At 41.1% G+C, this 14,607-nt stretch overlaps 1 protein-coding gene across 1 annotated transcript; it reads left to right on the plus strand.

Moving 5' to 3' along the window:
* The first annotated feature begins 13 nt into the window (after nt 1-13).
* On the plus strand, nt 14-11,906 carry LIN7C (lin-7 homolog C, crumbs cell polarity complex component). Its single transcript, XM_053980150.1, has 5 exons — nt 14-82; nt 4,132-4,250; nt 5,323-5,394; nt 5,737-5,946; nt 8,441-11,906. Exons 1-5 carry the CDS (start codon nt 46-48, stop codon nt 8,594-8,596), a joined length of 594 nt encoding a protein of 197 aa, XP_053836125.1. The 5' UTR covers nt 14-45; the 3' UTR covers nt 8,597-11,906.
* Nucleotides 11,907-14,607: the final 2,701 nt, after the last annotated feature.

Consider the following 14,607-nt stretch of genomic DNA (forward strand, 5'->3'; position numbering starts at 1 on the left):
CTTCCGGCGGCGCTGCGTCACTTCCGCCGGGCCGGGCAGGACGAGATGGCGGCGCTGGGCGAGCCGGTGCGGCTGGAGCGAGGTGAGCGCGGCCGCGGCCCTCACGGGCGCTCCTCCGCTCTCCGCTGCGGGCGGGCGGCCGCGGCGGAGCCCCTGGCCGGGCCGCGGCAGCAGTGGCCGTGCCGCCCTTGCCGTGCCGCCCTCCCGGCCTGCCGCAGGAGCCGAGCCGCTGCTCTCCGCCGGCGCAGCCGCGGCTGATTCGAACAGCTGATCTGACTTGAGCAGGGTTCCGTCGCTTCTGGCTCTCGGAAGCGTTTCGGTGGGACCTGTTGGGCTTTGCTGTGTGCAGCCCCCGGAGGTTTTTCTCGCGTTTTGGTTTGCGGCTGAGTTTCTATGGGGGCACTCGCCTCAGGCCTGCTGTAGCTGTGTCCGCTCTGCCTTCACTGCTGTGAACGCTTCAGCCTGCTCTTACTCAGCCTGCCGTCTCTCGGCTTCTGTTTCTCTCATGGGAGAACTTCATCTTGAGCGGCAAAATTCTGAGTTCTGAGTTCAGTCGGTTAGCTGCGTGTTAGGAATGATAATTTACTACTTTTATAGAAGACGGCTGACACATGCAGGGGTCCTGCTACACTCGTTCATTATTGTTTTCTATTACCGTCTCATATTTATGTTTTCACCCCATTTTTCTAGTGTGTAGTCTTAATTTGTATTGTTAATGCATGCAGTGTATTTCATAACTGAAATTAAGAGCAATATAGATAAAGCATAGAACCTAGTTGGGTATTTTTGTGTAGTATGTTTGTGAGATTTATCCACGGTTTTTAGAAACAATTATAAATTTCCTTCAACGTGATTATCTGGTGCTATGTAAGGTCCACAGATGCTTTTATAACAATACAGATGATTGGTTTGTTGGTATGGATTTAGAAGAGTAGGGACTGAAAAATGAAATTCACATGGGAAATGATTACTGATAATTAGAAGTCATGTTTTTGAAAAGGAACGCAGATGAAGCAGAGGTGATTCATTGCGCTGACTTTTCCCCCTACCATTCCCACTAGCACCACCTCTTTTGCTCTTGGTCCTACATGTATTTTTGTAGGTGTGTAACACACTGTACACACCCACTCTGTTTTTCTGGCACTACCGTGTTACCTGCTGAAGAGCTCAGTTTTTCTTCTTTTGCTAGCCCTGCTTCCCGTTCCACCAGGGAACCCCTTGTAATGGGAGTTGGCCCGTAAATAGTGAGTTATGTAAGGTCTTTGCTTCACAGTTCATCTACTCTCTCTACTCCAAAGCTTGTTAATTAGGGCAGCTGCTTCAGCAGTGGATTAGCTGTGCTTGGGAGGTCTGCAGATTTAAGGCTCAGGTCCCATCCGTCACCTCATTACCCTGCCACTGTGCTCCCTCCCTGAAAACAAACAAATCTGCAGCGTTACTTAGGGATCGGTGAAACAAAGGAGCTGTTGGTCTTTTTAAGGAAGGAAGAAAAGGAGAGCACCTTATAATGGACCTAGGAAAGCAAGAGCCTTATTTACTGAAATAAGTAACTGTTAATTGCGTGGGGTTGACTGCACATAACCTGCTGATGCGTCGTAATTAGATTGAAAGTGAGCTCGCTAATGTTTTTGGCATACAGCAGAAGAAGAGAGAATAGTGTGGAGAGGGATGTTAAATCGTTACCTTATGCTTGCCGCCGGGGCACTGGGACATTCTTGTGTCTTTTCTCCTCCGGCTGCGTTGCACCCACCACCACCCAAAGTCACCAGAGGGCAGGAATGAAACCACAGTGAACATTTCAGTTCTTCTTGCGGTTTAGGGGTGACATGTGCTAACTCTGCACACAGCTCAGAATCTAGGCTGCTTGCACGTAAGCAGTGGAGGTGGTTAATCAGGAGGTTAACCCGTGAGGGTGCTGTGTTTTTTCTCTCTCTGCGTTTTGGTCACACGTGCCATCTTGCTGGCATGTTTTGTCTGTTAAGAGATACAGGTCAGAAGCATGTCTAATGACAAAACATAAAGGTGAAAGAAAGAGAAATTATCACACGGAATTCTGATGTCGTCTTTTCTACAGCTACTTCTTGTATCAGTACTTTGTTGTCAGCATTTGAAATTTCTTGCAGAATCCTAATGAAGCTGATAACAAGTTTGTACACCTTACATCTTAACGTGGTTCAGAGACCATAGGCTCAAGAACAGCTACGTGGAGCTGTAGACTTTATGTGCATGTACTATTTATTTGTCTCAAAGCGTCTGCAGATATTGAAATAATAGTGGTGTTGTAGTTTATAGATTTGCCAGGTGTTTGTCATTAATTTGTGGAGTGTTGTCAGATTGGAATTGCTGCCATTGCCATTTGATCATAGCTCTTCAAGTTGATCAGTGGGCTACGTCATGAATTAAGTGCTTCATTAATCAGTACTGCTGTTGCTGAACACAGGGGTTACTAAGAACACTGGTGATTTCGCATCGTCTAGAATGTCTTTAATTTCACCAGCTATTTTGGATTTTGAATGAAATATAAAATATGTATTGGGAAATAAGCTGTAAATGTGGGGGGTTTTTTTGTTTGTTTGTTTTTGTTTTTTTTTTTTTTTCAGTTATACAAATAGTAACTGTGAAAAATGTGTTCTCTATGCAACATGAGATTATTAAAAGATAATTTAGGTTGATATTGCATTGCTCTAGATAGCTGGTGCTTGTAAAGCTTGGAAATGCTTGCCAGAAAACACCAAGTTCTCATGGCACATGGAAACGGGAGCTATCATCAGAAATCATTTGAGTCTTGGGGCTGTGGTACTTGGGTGCTTTCCCATGAAGGGTTTGTTTCCAGTCCACGGGTGACCAGGCTGTGTGGTTAGGGTATGCCTTGTTCCATCTGCATGAGCTGGTCTCGATCTAGTGGTTTGTAGGGCGTGTCTGATAGTTCCTGTGGGGGGACAGAGCATTGCCGTGGGCTGTGTCCTGCCAGTGCACTTCAGCCTGGTTTCAGAGCATGCACCCCGCTGCCTTCTCATCCTGTTCCATAGGTGCTCTCTCTTTACGCTCATGTTTTAGACCTTCATGGCTACTGCACGTACCACAGTGGTATGATACCTCTGAGCAAGTGTGCATTCACATGAAAAATGAGTACCCAGAGGTTAATTACAGAAAAAAGGAAGTAAAGCCTTTGGAACCAGCAGTGTTCCAGACTTCATCCTGTTCTAAAATGATCTGTGCATAATTTTATATAGTAGATTAATCCCTGCAGTTTTGTCTTTGTGATAATGAAAGTAATCCTTCCTATCTGCTTTTCTAAGAGACTGTTGTAGTTCTGTTCAAGAACTTCTGTGTTTCAGAATAATCACTAATGTAACAGTTTGGAAGTACAGGTGAGGGATGTGAATGTGTTCTGCTCTCCTGGCGCTGCCAAGAGAACGTCACACTGCGTTTGGTGCCTGTCTTGAGTCTTTCTGGTCTGGAGTCAAATCCTTCATGGAGTTCAGTACAGAGCAGCATGTATGACAAAATGTACAACATGGACTCTTGGGAACAAATTTCAAGGAGCTGAAAGAGGTTTGGGGTTGAGGATTCTAGACTATGGAGATGTTGTTTCAGGTGAGATTATCAAAAGGAGTTCTGTTGGTTTTATAAACACTTGAAGAGGGAAAAGAAATAGGCTGGATAGTTTTCAGCCCTAGGAAGTATTGAGCATACCTTACTGAACTGATTTTTGAATATAAAAGGCATGTTAGGCAGCATATTTGGTAATATTATAGCTGGTATTAACAAAATGTCCTCCATAGAGTATTATGAAGTGTACACTACCAATACTTTAATACACATAGCAATATTTCAGTCCTTTGAGGAAAAATTGGATTGTCTTTGCAATATGCATGTGTCAGGGATAGCTCCAGATATGTTACAGGGTTGTTGTGGCTGCTTTATAACAGGCTGGAAGTACAGTGGTTTTTTTGGAGCATTTTATAAATACATAGTTTTGTGAGTAACAAAACTTAAAGCATAGTTTTAAAGTGTATGCAAGTGCACACATATAGACTGCTTCATTAACTTAATTAAAAAAAAAAGTAAAGATACCTTGAGATTCCTCAGGCATTCCTCATTACTAGTGCTTTCTTTTTTTTTTCATAGACATCTGCAGAGCAATTGAATTGCTGGAAAAATTACAGAGAAGTGGAGAAGTGCCACCACAAAAGCTACAGGCATTGCAAAGGGTTTTGCAAAGTGAATTCTGTAATGCTGTAAGAGAGGTAAGTTAACTTGAGGTAAGCAGTTACCTTCATTTAAAGGCCAGTATGATTTACTTTTTCCTTTTTGTGCTCAGTGCAGTAAGCTGATTTTGAACTTCATAAAGCAGTATTTAATTTACAGAGCTTAACAGAACAAGCCTTATTTTTAAGTAATTTCAAAATAAAATAATTTGGGACACCATAGGTGTACAAAATAATGGCTTAGTAGCAAATCACTTCTTAAAGGTTACTTTGAGAGTCTGTCCTTACTGGCAGCTAACAGTGAGGACAGACTGTTAATAGTATGTAGGAATAGACAAAGTTCCAAATGTTATTTTTAAGCCAAATCCACGCAGTCTTTAGGTGGAGTGTTGTGCCACCTCATCTTCAACCAAGTGTTTTGGAGACTTCTAGGTGATTGGATGTGCCTTGCTATTTCAGTTGCTTATGTTAATACTATGGTAACAGCTGGAAGGGTTTTTAAAAAATTTGTTTGTAGACACAGATGTCATCTTGATGCTTTCATGCCATTGAGGACACTGTACTTACTGCTTAGCAAGTACAAATGGCTGGCAGGGAGGTGAAATGTGGGTTAGCCTGCAGCTCCTGAGCATTAGTATTCTCATTGTCTCTGTGTTTTCAATCCTTTTTTTCCTTAAAATACTCAGTGAGTTGCTAAAGTTGAAGGAAAATTTGAGAGCTTGTGGGGAGGGAGGGGTTGTCAGCAAAGCCCTGAAGAGCTGCCCTGAAGTGTTTTTGTGTGCATCCGTGTTGAAGAGTTCCAGCTGGAATCAAGCAAAAGAAAATACCTGGAGTCAGGTGGGCCAGCCCAGCCATCCACATTCCCAAAGTCCTGGTGAGGTCTGAGTACTGTGCAAGGAGGGGAGCCTTAGGCTGAGACTGAGCAACAAAAATACTGACAGAGTTGTTTCTTCACAGAATGTGAGGTGGCCTGTTCTTGTGAGTCAGGGAGTAACATTAGAGGGGCGTACTTTTAATTTGCACAGTTTTGGGTTGCACCTGATATTTTGTTACGTTACCCAAGCAGAAGGATATCAGTTTTACTCATACTGAAACTGTTTTGTCTCTAAAGGTATATGAACATGTCTATGAGACTGTGGATATCAGCAGTAGCCCCGAAGTTAGAGCTAATGCAACAGCAAAGGTAAAAGCCAAACTGTAACTTGCAAAAAATACGATAGTTCATTACCTGAGAAGCAGAAGATTTATATAAAATTCAGAAGGATATTATCTAAATGTCTGATAAAATGGATAATCTTAACAGATTATTAAAAGGTATAACAAGACTCATGATTTTTAGATTTCTTTCATTTCAATTTTATTCTTAGAATTCTGAATTTTTCATCCCACTGTTGGTATGTAGGGAATTAATTGTCTCATTTGTCTTAACAAGTAAGTGCTTTGAGATGAAATACATTTTCAGCCTGCTCGCTGTGTCTAGTTAAAAGGACTGTATTGCATTTCCTGTAAATCTTGCTTCTCACAGGCCACGGTAGCTGCATTTGCTGCTAGTGAAGGTCATTCTCATCCCAGAGTGGTTGAACTACCCAAAACAGAAGAAGGTCTTGGCTTCAACATTATGGGAGGCAAAGAACAAAATTCTCCAATTTATATCTCTCGGATTATCCCTGGAGGTATTGCTGACAGACACGGAGGCCTCAAACGTGGAGACCAGCTGCTTTCTGTAAACGGAGTGGTAGGAGCTGCTTTTCTCTTCTTTTTGTAGCAGTGACTGCTTGTTTCCACTTGAGGGGGCACAGAGAACACAAGGCACAAGCTCCTTGTGTCTTCTCATCTTGGCAAAACACTTTCTTTTTGTCCTCCCAAAACAAATTTTCTTAGGTTTCTGTAGAGTTCTGTGCATTGAGAGTTTTAGGATTATGCTTTGGTTATCTGTCTCAAAAAGGAACTATGCTATCTATATCAGTATTTCAGAATCCGAGGGGTTATATAAATGTAGTCAGAGAATTTCGTACAATACAAACTGCCTTCCCTTTTCATCAAAGTTTGATGATGCAGGTTTTTACTAATAGAATTTTCTGCACCTTCTGAGGTAGGTAGTAAATAATGCTATGTTGCTTTTGGCTGACCAGATTCTCACTTTTCCCATAGTAAAAATGCTACTGCATGATGAAAGCTGTAATGAGATGAAACTACAAGGTGGTGTTGCCTTGTATGGTATTTTTTTTTCCTTCCATTTAACCATACTGAGCTTCAGAAGCAAGCTTTTTACTGTATTTTAAGAATTATGTGTCCAAAGTGCTGATGTGGATTTTTTTTTTTTTTAGTAAGTATACTCTTCTGAACAATTAACAATACAAAAAGTAATACAAAGGGAGGCTGGAAAGAAAAGGTTATAGGCTTTGACATGAGACAGCTTTCAGTTGAATGCATGTAAATATCTCCCAAACACTTGCTTTTATTTACAGAGAGGCTCTATGCAGGCTTAAAATTAATGTTCTTATTGCATCTGTAAACCAAATTTTATTTTAAGATTGAGAGTCAAACTAGATTCTGGGGGGTTTTGACTCTTGAAAGGAACAGTGACTGGGTACAGATCCTGGGTGTCTGTCCTCTAGGAACTCCTGGCTAGCACAAATCTGACTTACTTGGCTCCTGACTGTTACCTGGGAGTCCAGCTGTGCTCTTCTAGAGGCTTAAGAGAAATCCTAGCTGTAGTGATGCAACTGTCCTTGCCTTTGCCTTCTGTTTTTAGGGAACACTGAGGGACTGGTGCACAACTGTCCTCAGATGAGTCCTTCCTCACCCACAGGCTCTCCTAAAGACAGCACAACCACCACTCCACCCGAAACTGAACCTGATCATCAGGCAGTTGGTGCAGCTAGCAATGGCTCTGTGTGCATGCACATGTATAAATATATGTAGCTCTTGTAAGAATATAGTGAGCGCAGAAATTGCTGTTAGGAATGCTAATGTAGTTAGAAAAATCCTTGTCATCTGATATTTACAGATGGAATCCTGTCATCATAATACATGACTGCCATTTTCTTGTGGTTGTAATTTATATTTCAATAATAATAGTAGAAAATGCAGCTGCCAAGACTGCAGGGAATATGACTGAAAAACAATTATTTTTTTCAGGTGGGAGATCTTAAGTGTACTCCAGAATTTAGGTGTTTTGATAGAATTAAACAGAACTCCACAAACCTTTTATTACCAGTTTCAAACTGGTATACAGCCTACACATCTACTCAAATAACAGAAATGAAAACATTCAAATGTATGTGTTGTCTAAGTCTGATAGAAGAGAAATAACTTGGGGTTTTTTTAACTGTTGTTTTTCTTTCTGTAAGTAACTTTATAGTAACGGGGAAACCCTCCAATCAACAGGTACATCACCTGCCTTCTAGCTTCTAATAGCACCCGTGGGAGGTAGGCTTGGAGTAGTCCTGTCACTGTGTTTCATACGTTTGGGAGAAAGGAGTTTTGCTGATAAAATGTATGCTCTGCAGGAATGTATTGGATGCAGTTTTTGAGAACCATTGCTTAAAAATTGCAACGAGATGAATCTAATATAATCCTAAGAAATTCTGAGAGTTGGTTTAGGAAAGCATTTTTATTGTGGTCTTCCTGAGTTGGGTTAGGGTATTGATAAGCAGTTTAGAGGAGATGAACTGGAATGTTTTGGGTTTGCTGAGAGATACATGGAGCACTAAGATAAGCAACACACACTACGTGTTAGTTGCTCCATTGCAAGCGCCCAGCATGCACTGTTCTGCCTTGTGATGCAAGGTAACATCAAGAAGGCAGGTATCTTGTAGTTGTCTGTGCCAATTTATTATTCAAATTGAGGGTGACTGCTAAATTTAAAATGCATGTGAAAGAAGAAAAATCAAATTAAATTTGAAGTAAGTATTCTCCTGAAGCTTTTGATTTTTAAGTGTAATTTCATAAGTGACTAAGGTTATCATTGCAGAATTTAATTGTTCAGCATTAAATCTTAAGATTTTTGCACTATTCTTTTGCTAATACTAATTAATATTTGTATCATCACCTCACTTGGTTTGTTTAAACATAAGTCCTGAAATTGTGTTTCCTCAGGCAGTCTTGAAAATAGAGCACGTATAAATAAATACATAAATATAATTGCTTATATAGAGTTGTACAAAAAATGTAAAAATGTGTTTTCAGTTTGTCTTTACTAATACGAGCTGGTTTGTATTTCACAGAGTGTGGAAGGTGAGCACCATGAGAAAGCAGTAGAACTGCTGAAGGCAGCTCAAGGGAAGGTTAAACTAGTTGTGCGATACACACCAAAAGTCCTGGAAGAAATGGAGTCGAGGTTCGAAAAGATGAGATCAGCAAAACGAAGGCAGCAAAATTAACACTGTGTGCAATAACTTAAAGAGAAAATATATGTTCCTCTTGCATTTTGTAGTTTCTTTGTGACTCAGTTGATCCAATGCCTGTCATAAGACCCTGTCCTTTTCATAGAGTTGTGGAACAGTTGAGGTTGGAGGGACTAGATGTAGTCCGTGCCCCATTGCCCAGCTCGGAGGAGGGCCAGCTAGCACAGGTTGCTCAGGAGTGTGACCAGCTGCATTGTCAGACATCTCTAAGGATGGAGACTCCAGAAGATGTCTGGGCAGTCTGTTGAGTGTTTTGCTCTCCCTTACATTATGAAGATCCATTCCTGTGTGTAAGTAGAGCTTCTGTTATTCCCACTTGTGCTCCCTTCCTCTTGTCCATCACTAGATACACTGGGAAGAGTTGTGCTCTTCCTTTCTCGGGCATTGACACAGGCTGGTAAGATCACCCGAGCCTTCTCTTCTCCAGGTGAGAGAGACAATCCCAGCTCTCCCAAACTCTCCTTGTCTGTAAGATACTCCAGTCACTCAGTCACCTTTGTGGCCCTTAACTGGATTCACCCTCGTGTGCCCATTTCTGTGTCGGACTGGGGAGCCCAAAACTGGACCCAGCACTTGAGTTGTGTCTCAGGAGGACTGAGCAGAGTGAGGAGTCCCCTCCCTCAGCTTGCTGGCAGTGCTCCTTCCGTGCAGGCCAGGGCACTGCTGGGTTTCTTTGCTGCAGGGGCCCGTGGTGGGTCATGGCTCGCTGCTGTGCTCTGCAGGGCTGCTCTGCAGCTGCTCAGTCCCCACTCTGTGCTGGTGGACAGGGTTATTCCCCTTGTGTAGGACTTTGCACTTTTCTTTGCTGAACTTTGTGACTCTTGTTTGCCCATTTCTCCAGCCTGCTGAGTCCCTTTGAATGGTTTGCTGAGTGTGATCTGTCCCAGCCCCTGGGTTGAAATTAAAAACGTGCAGGAGTGTGGACCCCAGCAGGGGCCCTGGAGGTGACTGGCACCTGGCGGGACACTTGGCCACCGATCACAGCAATCCTCAGCAGTTCAGCCAGTTTCACAATGTCTTCAGTCTCCTTGTGTTCCACAGTTTAGGAGGAATGTGTAGGTTTAGAATGGCCTAAAATGCCCTGAAAAGCATATATGGTGATATTTCTCTAGACTTTTATAGTAAGTCTTATGTCAGTCTTGTAAGTAAGAAAGTGAATTTACAGATTTTTCAAAGGCATTTAATAAGACATAGTTGTACAATCAGCATCCTTTTTTTCCTGCTTGCTTTTTACATTACTTAGCATAGAATCTGCCAGGGGTTTTGCTAACTGATTTTTTAAAAAATACAATATTCTTATGTAGCAGTATTTTGGCACTTTTCTTAAGAATATGTTGTATGTCAACTACAAAATGTAATCACAACCTACTGTGTAGCTGATAACGAAACCAGATTTTGTAATGTTTTTGGTAAGTACATTGTTTTTACACTTCTGCTAAATTATAATTCACTACTCTGGAAGTTGTATTACCTCTCCTGTAAATAATTTACAGTTAGTGTTCTTATATAATGATGTTGTAATAGCCAACATTTACAAATTTGCAACAATCATTCCTGCAATTTACATTATTTTGTACTAATTCTAAAGCAGTTATGGGGGAAAACATGATTGCTGTATGCAGTTCTGGATTGACTCTCTAGATGTATTTTTATATTGAGAAACAGAAGATATGTGAATGCAGTGCAAAAGAATTCCAGATGTTCCCCTGACTTTCTGCTGTGTAAAAGAATTATTCATCCTAATTGTCATACTATTCTTGTCTTCCTAGCATCTTTTATTGTAGTCTTATTTCCATATTGAATGTATTGGTTCTGGAATTGTTAGTACCTAAATTACTGATTGTTATTGAGTCTTATATGCCAGGTTACTGTGACATGTGAACTTGTCTGGGGTTTTCTTGCTGACTGCTTCTGACTCGGGGGATTCTTGTTTGTACTGCAGAAGTACTACATCACGACTGCTGAATAAGGACATCTCCATCTGTGAACCATTACTGTCCTAGCTCATGGATTCTTGATGGTGGCATGGGTTTTGTGTACATTTTGAAAAATTCTGGACACAGATCCATTTTTGGGATCGACCAGGTTTGATGCTGTACTTGTGTAGTTTAGGGGTTTGGTTTGGGTTTTTTTAAGCTACACCTTTTGAAGAAGTAACTTCATTGTCTACTGGGTATCAGTTCACTTGTATGGCAGCTATGAGTACATCCTAATTGACTGTTAGTAATTGGATTTTTAGAGGCTTAAACTGAAAAGTGCCGTTCTTGCTGTGTGGCTAATCCCTGTCTTATTTCACATGAAGCAATACGTGAAAGAAAGGAAAAGGTTAGTAATCTGAAAATGACAGCTTGAAGCTTGTGCTTTGTCAGTTGATCTATTTGAAAAAAAAATGTGGTTGCTATGGGCAAGTGAGAAATGTGATTGCTTTCTGCATGTTTGTAAGCATGGTAAGCCTGCAAAGAGAAGTTTGGGAGATACTGGTAATTTGAAAATGCAGTATAAATATTTATCAGTTAGATGACATTGAGCACTGAATTGCATGGTTGGTTTTATGTCATAGGTGTCTTTCTAAAGGCCTCATGTTGCTGATACAACCATGTTATTGAATTGTATATTTTTATGGAACAACTAATGTTAAAAGTATTGAGACCAAAATCACTAGTTAGACCAATTGTGGATGTGTTTTAATTTAATTGTTAATTAGTAGAGATATGTTTTAGAGCCATATATAAATATATATATATTATAGAAAGGTATGGACGCAAGATAGGAATGTTCATTTTACAAACCGTATCCCTTGTATTACTGAACAAGGTGTGTTTTGTTACTCTAATGAAATATTTACTTCACTGCAGCTAGAGCTGCTAAAGGCAGTAACATTTTCATTCTGAATTGTAGCATTTGGCTCTGGTCTTGTCAGCTGCTGCAAAATGTGGAGAGGTGTAGCTGGGCATATAAATAGTATGTGCAGAATTTGATAAAATGCTTTTAAATTGCAGTAACAAATAAATCAATAACAGCCAACTAATTAATGATCATCTTTGATACTACAAGAACCCTTTATTAATAGGGAAAGGGTCGATTAAAATACTCCGAGAAACTTGATCTCTGTTACTACTGAGCAGTGCCTGTGCTGTGTTAATCTGCAGTCCCCACACACTTCTCATACATGGGTATAGAAACATATTAAGGAGAGCTGTCATTTCTGCAAGTGACTTCTGCATCTATTGCTGCTCTGAAGGATCTTTGGGTTTTATCAACAGAAAAATAAAAATTCAGTCTCACACGCGCTGTGTTTGTGTGTTTTTCTTCTGACTTTCCATTTCGAGTCCAGGTTCCAGACTGCTTTAATTGGCTGTTCACAGTCTCTAGGGCATAACAAACACGTGTGTGTGTGGGAGCAAAGAGAGAAACTTGAAATCTGTGCTTAGTTTCTCTCCTGGTTGCTTTTGCATCTTCCCTTTTCTACTCAATGTTTTGTGATTTGCTGGAGAGAGACAGTGCTATAAAATATCTATAAAGGCTTGAACCTTTTGCATTTTTGGGAAGTCAGCTACATAAACTCAAAGTTGCATATAATTCTGAGTCAGACATTACCTTTTAGTTGTTTGAATCAAGTATCTCATTGTAAGATATTTTAATTGTTTGAATCAAGTGTCTTAAGTAATGAGATACTGAACTTCTCTAAGTCCTTCAAAGGACAACTTGTAAGGTTGTCAGTAAAATGTTTCTGGAGTTACGAACTGAGATGAACATAGAGAAAATGCTTCAGTTTTGCAGGTAAAACAAGTTGGGGTTTTGTTTTTTTTTTTTTTTATTTTCCAAATTTAAGTAGGCTGGACTGTGAATTGAAAATACATGGAGCAATGTTATGTGAGCATTTGATGTAGACGATAGATAGCACTTGAACTGGAAATAAAAACACATTTCCAGTTTTATTTAAAAATCTAGTTACCGTGCCCTGTCTTATGACAGTGAAGTAAGTCAAAAAGCAAAGTTGGAATTGAATTGGAAAAGGAAAGGGTGGTAGGTAAACACTGAAATTCCAGGGGGAAATGGTGGAGAAGGTGCAGTGTGAGTTTCTGTGATTCTGTGTCTTCTAGAATCCTGGTGAGAAGCCGGTTTCAGAGGTAAGTCTGTTCACTTTTAGAGAGGAACTGTCCCTAGTCTGGAGAGTCTTGTAGGCACTCTGTGTGGTGATTGGGAGTGGGGCTGAGCCTCATCCCCAGGGGGTGCAGCTGTGAGCAGCACTGACAGCAGTGAGCCATGGAGTGCCCAGGTGTGCTGAACAACCACACAGGCAGCAGAGGCACGCAGGTGCAGTGCATCAGCAGGAGGGGATAAAAGGTTGGGCTGGAGGACAAGAGGAGCAGAGCTTGCAGCCTGCTGAGGAGGTAAGGGGTCACTGTGTGTGGGTTGGAGCTCTCTGGAAGGGTGTGGTGGTGCTCTGTGTGATGTGTGCTGTGACAGTCTGAGGTGGCATGTCAACAGAAGACATCTGAGATTCAGCAGTGGGCCTTAGGCTGAAATTGATTGCTAGTTCTAATAATTTGAAAAAACCTGTATAGCTGCCCTTTAAAATTAAGTTAGAAATAATTTGAAGCTTTGACACGTTACTGTTTCCTGTTGCTTTAGAGTGTCAGGTTTGAAGTGACAAAGTCATGAAAAGTAAAACAAGCTCTGTATTCCTCACATTTGTTTGCTTTAGTTGTGTGGTTGGTTGGGATTTTTGGGGGCAGGTGTGAGTTAACTTGGGCATTGTATTGGTAACCAGAGGTTTCAAATAAGCCTGCACAGACACATGCTAAGAATTTCTCCCCACTCCTCAAAACAACTCCCTTCCCCAGCCCAGCTGTGCAGGCGCCCTCGGAGAGAACCCCTCAGGTAAGAGAAGTGCCAGGACCACTCGTGGCAGGTGTCCCTGCCCGTGGCAGGGGGGTGGAACTGGGTGAGCTCCAAGGTTCCTTCCAAGCCAACCCCTTCCATGGTCAGGCTGTCCACTGCTGCTCTGGGGGTGAAGCAGGGGAGGGTGTCTGAGAAACAGGGACTTGATGCTTTCTGCCTTCCTTCTGCTTGCATACAGTAAGACTGAGGTGGTTTGTGCTATTTACAGTGGAATGCCTCTGAAAGTTGCAAAACACAAATTAAAGCCTGTTCTTTTATTACAAAAACTTTCTAGCTAGAATACAGACTGACATGAATATTGGACTAAACCCTGAATTTAATTTCCAGCAATTTTGTCCTAAATTGCTTTTTAATTCCTGTATAGCTACCTAATTTCAGCTGATGACTGGGTTAGAGTGACAAGATAAAATAAATTTGTTATGATGCTATTATGATGTCCCTCTTTTTTCAAGGGGAACACATAGTACTGGAGAAACTCCAGAGTTAACTCTAGGCAGCAGAAGACCTGACACATCTAGGCTGAAAAAACTCAAACTACAAAAACAGAACAAAATAAAAATAACAACCCTACACAGACACACTTTTTGAGCTATTCTCTCTTTTGGCTTTGCTCTATCCAATTTACAGAAGCTGTTGGAATAAACTGCCTGCAGTCATTCTCCTTTAGCTGTGGTACAACATCTCATTTCTGCTTGCAGCCCAGCCCACTGCGTTTCAGAGGCATCTTTTGGAATAATCGGGCAAGGGTACAATCACCAGGCCAAACTGCCAGATCCATTCTGCTCCAGATCATCTAGGTAATGCAAACACAGGAACAGGTGGTAGAGACACTCTACCATTGGAAGTTAAGCATTGTTTACATAGAAAGGTAATATTTATTCATAAGCAATTTTAAAATTCATTTTCTCTCGGGTTTCTATTTAATATTGTATATTTTTTCCTTCACTCTACATGTGCTGTTTCTAAACTGTGGATTTTAGTGGTCTTGCCTGTCCTCATTAGTTTCTCTTGTTTTACAGATGCATAAAGTAGATATTGGGGAAACAAATTTTCTGGGCAAACTTTTGAACCTACCAAAATGA

Source organism: Vidua macroura, chromosome 6 (assembly GCF_024509145.1).
Source record: "Vidua macroura isolate BioBank_ID:100142 chromosome 6, ASM2450914v1, whole genome shotgun sequence".
In the NCBI taxonomy this organism is placed as follows: domain Eukaryota; kingdom Metazoa; phylum Chordata; class Aves; order Passeriformes; family Viduidae; genus Vidua; species Vidua macroura.

What these genes read in the sequence shown, in the direction of transcription:
- LIN7C (XM_053980150.1), top strand. Translation starts at nt 46, where the DNA reads ATGGCGGCGCTGGGCGAGCCGGTGCGGCTGGAGCGAG. An exon ending in GAGCTAATGCAACAGCAAAG is followed by an intron (nt 5,395 to 5,736) that starts GTAAAAGCCAAA and finishes TGCTTCTCACAG; the next exon opens with GCCACGGTAGCTGCATTTGC. An exon ending in TGCTTTCTGTAAACGGAGTG is followed by an intron (nt 5,947 to 8,440) that starts GTAGGAGCTGCT and finishes TGTATTTCACAG; the next exon opens with AGTGTGGAAGGTGAGCACCA.